Source organism: Tribolium madens, unplaced genomic scaffold (assembly GCF_015345945.1).
Source record: "Tribolium madens isolate multiple individuals breed KSU strain unplaced genomic scaffold, Tmad_KSU_1.1 Scaffold_91;HRSCAF=231;Tcas5.2_LG7, whole genome shotgun sequence".
NCBI classification, from domain to species: Eukaryota; Metazoa; Arthropoda; class Insecta; order Coleoptera; family Tenebrionidae; genus Tribolium; species Tribolium madens.
Window position 1 is genome coordinate 989,512 of NW_025401063.1, and position 8,083 is coordinate 997,594.

The 8,083-nt window shown below is 30.6% G+C and overlaps 3 protein-coding genes across 4 annotated transcripts in view; all 3 read right to left on the bottom strand.

Moving 5' to 3' along the window:
• Positions 1 to 1,442, bottom strand: part of LOC123010678 (alpha-N-acetylgalactosaminidase-like) — a 13,801-nt gene extending 12,359 nt beyond the window's left edge. Inside the window, exon 1 of one of the 2 annotated variants that reach the window (XM_044407748.1) lies at positions 1,208 to 1,442. In XM_044407748.1, coding sequence (XP_044263683.1) covers positions 1,208 to 1,356 — 149 coding nt within the window. In that variant the 5' untranslated portion in view covers positions 1,357 to 1,442. The remainder of the gene's footprint in view (positions 1 to 1,207) is intronic. The other variant, XM_044407749.1, reaches the window with a different exon arrangement.
• A 2,679-nt stretch (positions 1,443 to 4,121) lies between these two features.
• LOC123010903 (alpha-N-acetylgalactosaminidase-like) lies at positions 4,122 to 5,868 on the bottom strand. The gene is made up of 7 exons (XM_044408086.1): positions 5,547 to 5,868; positions 5,063 to 5,501; positions 4,849 to 5,010; positions 4,607 to 4,804; positions 4,395 to 4,559; positions 4,274 to 4,346; positions 4,122 to 4,224 (listed from the first exon to the last, which is right to left on the bottom strand). The coding sequence occupies exons 1-7, from the start codon at positions 5,702 to 5,704 to the stop codon at positions 4,178 to 4,180; spliced, it is 1,242 nt and encodes a 413-aa protein (XP_044264021.1). The 5' UTR covers positions 5,705 to 5,868; the 3' UTR covers positions 4,122 to 4,177.
• Positions 5,869 to 7,021: 1,153 nt separating this feature from the next.
• The window catches only part of LOC123012013 (alpha-N-acetylgalactosaminidase-like), a 3,999-nt gene continuing 2,937 nt past the window's right edge, over positions 7,022 to 8,083 (bottom strand). The window contains exons 4-6 of the mRNA XM_044409764.1: positions 7,479 to 7,676; positions 7,228 to 7,377; positions 7,022 to 7,176 (exon numbers count right to left, since the gene is read on the bottom strand). Coding sequence (XP_044265699.1) covers positions 7,054 to 7,176; positions 7,228 to 7,377; positions 7,479 to 7,676 — 471 coding nt within the window. The 3' untranslated portion in view covers positions 7,022 to 7,053. The remainder of the gene's footprint in view (positions 7,177 to 7,227; positions 7,378 to 7,478; positions 7,677 to 8,083) is intronic.

Below are 8,083 nucleotides of genomic sequence, written 5' to 3' on the forward strand. Positions count from 1 at the left end.
GGAACTTTTGAGGTGGATAAAAATTAATGATTTTTGAGAGGTTTTGGGCCCTTTTCGGTTGTGTGCTAAATTTGTAAGATTTTGCCTTGTTTTTTAAGACGCCAAATGTCCTGGCCCTGACTTGGTTATCCAATAATCGCTTTTTTTTTATTTAAACACAAACCAGATCCGTGATTTATGACAAAATGGTATAATTTGCCAACAAAAGAATCATTTATTGGTAGCCGACCGCTTTAAAGGGTCTTTTTGTTGTAAACCTTGGAATCTTATCCCAATTGCAGTTCTCCATTGTCACCTAAATTTACGATGGCACAAGTTGCAGGTCTTAAATAAAAATGATTTTCAAAGTTAAGATGGAATATTCCATTTTATTCAAAATCTAATTGGTATTTTTTTTCTCTGATTTTGTAAACAATTGTAGGAAGTGAATCTGCGTAGGTCAGTATAAAACTTAGAATTAAACTTTTTGGGAGGAAATTACTTTTTATTTTTTTTTTGACTTTGTAAATGAAAAATTACCAAAAAATTAGAGAATGTTCCAGGTAAGTGTGAAAAAAATCAACAATTTTATTTAATTTCTTTTCTGCGCGTAACCGATGCCCCTCCCGGTATATATTTTTTTACAATTATTCAGTAAAGGTACAAAAATTTTGTCAATAAACGCCACAAATAACATTAAACAAAGTTACAGGTTAAAATACAGCTTCCTTGTTTCCGCTTCTAATAGCGTGTAGCAAAAAAACTTGGAAAATTATTTTTCCAACAGGAATAAATAGAGTCTAAACTCTCATAACTTTGAAATTTTTATAGATAGATTTTTTTAATTTTTTCTATGTTCCTGGTTTTGGCGCATTCTGTATGTGCATATGATGAAGAACGTTACACCTTCAACTTTTAAAATCGCGATATCTCAGGAATGGTGATTCTTAGAAAAAAAGTATAAAGACCATTTTTGTAGATAATTTCAAGATCTATAATTTTTGTCTGGACTACTTTTTTGATAAAACTTAGCGTTTTCGAAAAAAATCTAAAAAACCTCAAATTTTGACCTTTGACCCCAAATAACTTTTTTAGCACACATGGGATCGATGGGGACTTTTGACACTTTATTTCTAACCCAAAGTCTCCACCAAAATTTAGCTCTGTCGGAATTTTCGTTATTTTTTATGACTAAAATGGGTGATTTACCCGGTTTGGGGCCACTCACCTGATGCACTCGTCGGGGTAGGCGTCGCAGTCGATCAGACAGCGGAAGCGCTGCCAGTGCATCCACCCCATTGGGGGGGTCAAAGCCAGGCCGTTGTCGAGGGCGAAGCCCCGCGAGGCAAACACCACGATTAGCAAGAGACTTAGCATGGCAAAGTTTGGCACTAAACTGATCAAAAATCACTCAATGGTTCAATAAACTGCGAAATGTGTGGGTTTGAAGATCGCTTATTTGAATTTTAAATGAAATTGTTTCAACTGATTTAAATTCACATAGTGACAAATCGGGTTTGGGCTTATCATGCAACTATTTTATCGGTTAATGGGTGTTAAAAACATTCCAGTGTCTAGTTACACGCACTAAACATTTTTTCTCATCATTTTTATAAAAAAAAAATCACCGAAATCCAACAAAACAAGCCGAAATTGTTTTTGATTAAAGTGGCCTGTGATTTTTAATTTAAGTTGGCACCATTGAGTACAAATCGACTAGTCAATTTTTATACCGGGTGATTGTAAATGATTGTGATTTTAATCCAGGTTAGTGCCAAACTTAAAATTTTAGTTTGGCAACCTTGACTTTTAAAACCAAACGTCAAACTTTTAAAGGCAATTTATTTGCGATTTAACCGTCACCTGAAATATTCCGATATAAATTAGAAGGATTAGCAATAATTCAGTGTTGCCAATAGATTTTTTATTAGTCACCCGGAAATTTCAGTGAAACAAGTCAAATATTTTTAGATTATTTTTTTTCGATTTAGTCTATTTTTTACGAAAATGTTTCTAATTTTATTCACTTTCTAATGAAAATTTAAATCATTATTAATATATTTTTCTGGATCGGAGCTAGAAATTTCAAAATTAGTTTTTTTTTCATTTGTTTTAGATTATTTTTATATCGTATATTTTTAAAATGGAACTAAGAAATTACCAGATCTGCTTATAAATCAATTATTTTGTTTGTTTCTTCGGTTTAGTGCATTTTTAATAAAAATTTGTCAATTTTTTAAATTTTGTGTTATTTTCATTAGTTTCAAGCCCATTTCTCAACAAAAAATACTTTTTCGGCTATTTCGTGTAATTTTTTGCTTATTTATTAACGAAAATCTAACATTTTTAAGAGATTTTGTTGAATCGTTTCAAAAAAATCCAAAATTGGGCACAAAATATGTTATTTTGAACAGTTTTATCACATTTTAATTATTACTAAACGAAAAGTGACTTTAAATTTTGAAATTTTTTTCAATTAATCACTAAGATTTGCTGAAATGCAACAAGACTTTTTTCCTCTACATTTTTGAGATATTTTTGCTTGATTTAATTCATTTTTAAACGAAAACACTTCTCATTTTACGAATTTTATTTGAATTAATGCAACAAATCGTAAAATTAGACCTGAAATATTCTCTTTCGGGTGTTTTCAGTAACTTTTTGCTTATTTATATACTAATACTTTTTCGGTTATTTTTTATTTTATTTTTTTTTCGGTAATTTTTTGCTTATTTATTAATGAAAACATTTTAACATTTTTAATAGATATAAGCCCATTTCTCAACAAAAAATACTTTTTCGGCTATTTCGTGTAATTTTTTGCTTATTTATTAACGAAAATCTAACATTTTTAATAGATATTGCTGAATCTTTTCAAAAAAATCCAAAATTGGGCACAAAATATGTTATTTTGAACAGTTTTGTCTTATTTTAATTATTACTAAACGAAAGGTGACTTTAAATTCTGAAATTTTCTTCAATTAATCGCAAAAGCTTGCTGAAATGCAATTGCAGTGATAACAAGACTTTTTTTAGCTACATTTTTGAGATATTTTTGCTTCATTTAATTCATTTTTAAGGAAAATACTTCTTATTTTACGAGTTTTATTTGAATTAATGCAATAAATCGTAAAATTAGACCTGAAATATTCTCTTTCGGTTGTTTTCAGTAACTTTTTGCTTATTTTTCAATGAAAATCTAAATGATTTTAATAGATTTCGTTGATTTGGAACTAAAATTTGGACTTTTTTTATTTGATTTTGATTATTTTCAGATCGTATTTCTCGAGAATTTATTAATCAAAACGTGAAATTGCAAAATTTGGTTATTTCTGCTTGTAGTATATTTTGTCTATTTTTTTAATTGTGTTATTTTCATTAGTTTCAAGCACATTTACCAATAAAAAATATTTTTTGGCTACTTCGTGTAGTTTTTTGCTTGATTATTAAAATACTTCTTCATTTTTGAGTTTTATTTGAATTAATGCAACAAATCGTAAAATTAGACCTGAAATATTTTTTTCGGGTGTTTTTTGTATCTTTTTGGTTATTTTTCAATGAAAATCTAAACGATTTCGAGAAATTTCTTGGATTAGATTTAAAAAACTATTATTTATTTTTCTTAAATCGCATTTGTGTGATTTTTTAAAATAAATCAGTTACAGTTAATTTTGTTATTTTTAAAATTTTGTGTTATTTTTGTTAGTTTCTAGCCATTTTTTTATAGATATTTTTGCGTAGGTATTTATTTATTTTTCTGACAAAGTTGTTATAAGTCTTCAAGTGTGTCATAAATAAACTTGTACTGTTCCTAAAGATTATCCAAAAGTATCAAAAACTTAAAAAAGTTCTTTTATCAGTTTAGTAACCACTTGGCTCATATAGTATTTTAAATTTTTGAATTAAAAGAATTTTTTTCATTTTTAAAAAAACAAATTATTTTAGTAATTTTTTTTTGGGAGGATGAAACTGAAAGAATTTGTTTATTTATGATTTTTTGCTAAAAATTTATCATTCCCGACATTGACATTTTTTTCAAATTTTTTTCGATAATTAAATAACAATTTTTTTCGGGCTTTTTGTATTTGTCTCGCAATTTTTTTTTAACATTATTTTGGATGAAACGAAAAAAAGTCCAAAACTGGGCTCAAACTATTTATTGAAACACCAAAATCAATCTAGTTTTTTAATTCTCGTTTTAGTGATTTTTTTCTTCATTGGCGACCAAATGCCACAACACAGCTCCTAAAAAAAACAAATATCCCCAAATAAAACACAAAAATTAAATCCCTACCTGTGGGATTCACAAAAACTTCAAGTGTGTCATCACTTTTCACTTGAGTTGTTTCATCAGAAACGAACGCATCCTAACAATAATTATAAAAAAAAAATTAAAAAACTAATTTTTCTCTTACCGTAAGCACATAACCTGCACTATTATTAAGCCCAAAATCCCTAAGGGCAAACTCTAGTCTAAAGGGATAACCATCATCCCTATTACTGACAAACCCCACAGCGTAGGAAAATTCCCCACCAACAGTTGGCAAAACTGGTTTCACCCAAACGTCAATATTATCAATCTAAAAATCCCTAAATTATTTTAATTCTAGCAAAAATTGCAAAAAACCGTTGTTTGCAAATGTCCTTGAATCCCTAAAGCGTCTTGATTGATTTTAATCGCGTGTTTATTTAAGAGAATTGCTTTAAATTCGCCTTTGATGGTTCTTAAATCAACCGACATGATTAATGGGGCCGCCCATATGGACCATATGGTCATTTGGGCCTTGCTTTGGTCCAGACTTAACCCAAAATTCCCGATAATCAACTAAAAAAATTTTGATTTTTTTACCATTAAAATGATTTTTTTACCATATCTGGGTCATTCCAATGCCCAGGGCCTGCAACCGTCACATATTTATCCCCATTTTGCTTGTAATGATTAACAATGTTGGTAACACTGATCCAGGAATCCTCAATATCGTTGTAGTTCCGCCAGAGATTACATGCCTCAATTGCCACACTATAATTGGCCTAAAGTGCAATTAATTACAATTTTTAGTTAATTTAATTACTAATTAATTACTTTATTTCCTCGATATAGGGGAAATTCGCATGAGAAAACAATTTCCCGCCCTGTTTCATTCAAATATCCCGCCATTTCTAAATGCCCCGCCTCCATTGATTCATCCGGTGTGACATTACAACCGTCAAATTTCAAATAATCCACCCCCCACTCCGCAAAAGTCTGAGCATCAATTTCCAAATTGTTTAAACTTCCCGGATATCCGGCACAAGTTTTGGTCCCGTAATCCTCATAAATCCCGAATTTGAGCCCTTTGGCGTGGACATAATCGGCGAGGGCCTTGATTCCCGAGGGAAATCGGTCGGGATCGGGCTGGAGTCGGCCCTCGGAGTCCCTTTCCATAGCCAACCAGCAATCATCCATGATGAGGTACTCATAACCGGCGTCCAAATACCCATCAGACGCCATTTTGTCCGCCATTGCTTTGAATAACTCCTCGCTGGAAGTGTGATTTAGGGTTTTGGGGGTTTTAGGGTTGGCATACCTGATACAGTCGAAGGGGAATTGGCGGCAGTCAGTCTCGCAACGAAAACGCTCCCAGTGCAGCCAACCCATGGGCGGGGTTAGGGCCAAACCATTGTCAAGGGCGTTTGCGTAGAGGATGCAGAGGGATAAGATGAACAAAACCGGGGATTCCACCATTTTGGTAACTAACTAGTGACTAAAGTTTTACTTACTTGTTACCAAACTATAGACAAACACTTGATTTTTGTCACAAATTTCAAGTTGTTTCATCTTATCAAAAAATTGATTTTATCTAAATAGTTTGTTTTTGTATCAAAGGTTTCAATTTTGCCTTAATCAAGTGTCAAATTTGACATTTTTCATATTGACATCGCGCCAAATTTAAAAATTACAAAAAGTAAATGTCAAATTTGAGATTACTAGTTGTCACTTTTGACGTTTAAAAATGACATTTTGAACACTGAAATAAATGAGCAAATCTTGATCTATTTTTTATTTAACACAAAATTAACAACATTTATTTCACTTTTTTTTTAAGGAAGTTGTACTGGCATATTTTTAGAACATTTTTTTTGAAAAATCGCCAATTTTTAGTTAAGAATTCTTCTCGATTATTTTTCAACTCGATGGTAATATACTATTTAACTACATACTTGTATTCAGTCATTAGCTCTTCAACGTATTATAAGTTATTTTTGGAGTTTTGATAAACTTGTGAATTTTTTTTTGAAAAAATCGTTCATTTTCAACTTCGATTTCAATTTGATAAAAAAGGAAATTTTGTTGAAATTCTCAAGAATTCTTTTCGATTATTTCTTAACTCGATTGTAATATACTATTTAACTTTTCGTGTTCAATCATTAGTTCTCCAATAAGTTGTTCTTGGAGTGCTTTAGGAAGTTTTGAAGAGTGAAATTTTGACAACATTCTCGAGAATTTTTCTTGATTATTTTCCAGTTTGATTGTAATATACTATTTAACTACACATTCGTATTCAATCATTAACCCTCCAACGTATTTTAAGTTACTTTTGGAGTACTTTAGAAAGTTTTGATAAACTTGTGAATTTTTTTGAACTTTTTTTTTTAAATCGCTCATTTTTAAAACGAAAAGATGAACAAAACCGGGGAATCCACCATTTTTAGAGAGTTTTGTCTCACAGTGTTGGTAACTAACTAGTGACTAAAGTTTTACTTACTTGTTACCAAACTATAGACAAACAAATTCAATCACACTTGATTTTTGTCACAAATTTCAAGTTTCATCTTATCAAAAAATGTGATTTTATCTAAATAGTTTGTTTTTGTATCAAAGGTTTGAATTTTGCCTTAATCAAGTGTCAAATTTGACATTTTTCATATTGACATCGCGCCAAAAAAAAAATACAAAAAGTAAATGTCAAATTTGACATTACTAGTGTCACTTTTGACGTTGACGTCGCGCGAAATTTAAAAATGACATTTTGGACACTGAAATAAATAAGCAAATCTTGATTTATTTTTTATTTAACACAAAATTAACAACATTTATTTCACTTTTTTTTTTGCTAGTGGGGTAAGTTCCCATAGGACTCCTCCTGTGGGATTAACCAAAACTTTGATCGGTTCACTGACCGAAACCGAGATTGGGTCAACATCATCAAAAACATTCTACAATAAAAAAAACAAAACACTCGAGAATTATTCCATTACAAAACGTACTTTTATCAAAAAACCCTTCTCATTATCCAAACCCAAATCTTTCAAAACAATTTCAAGTTGATAAGGTTTGCCATCGACTCGATAACTGGCGATTCCAATAGCGTACGAATCGTCAACAAGCTCCTTAACCCAAAGCCTAATACTGTCTTTCTGAAAATTACAATAAAATATGTGCCCATTAAATAATATACTATTTACTAATAAATAGTATATTATTTAACGAATATAATATAGCCTTTTTGGGCCCTTACTTCGTGTTTCACAACTCCGGGATTCCCCAAAACGTCCTGATTGATGCGAATCGCGTCCTTGTTTAGCAAAATATCCCTAAATTCCGGCTTGATGGTTCGCAAATCCACTGACATGATCAAGGGGGCCGCCATGACACTCCATATGGCCATTTGGGCCACACTTTGGTCATAACTCAGCCCATAATTGCCGATAATCAACTGAAAAATTAAAATTTGCATTGTTGTCAGTGTTTTGACAGTGATGCCACGTAACAGCGACCGAGTTTGATATTATACAGGGTGATTTTTAAAAAATGGAAGGCGTTGTAGGATTTTTATTTGTAGCCCGATTTCAAAAATTAAAAAAATAAATTAAATGGCTTTTAATTTTAGAATTTTTTTGAATGTCGTAGTATATTTTGGGCTATGTTCCAGTTTCTAATTTTAAATAGGAAGCCAATTGTTTTTTCAAAGTTTGAAAGATATTAGTTTTTTTAAACAAAATAAGTAAATAGATAATAATAAAATGAAATTTAAAAATATATGGACAATTTTCTTCTTTTTGATATTATAATAATGGTATTGTCTTATTTGACACCATGCATCTAGATTTTATTATTATTTTT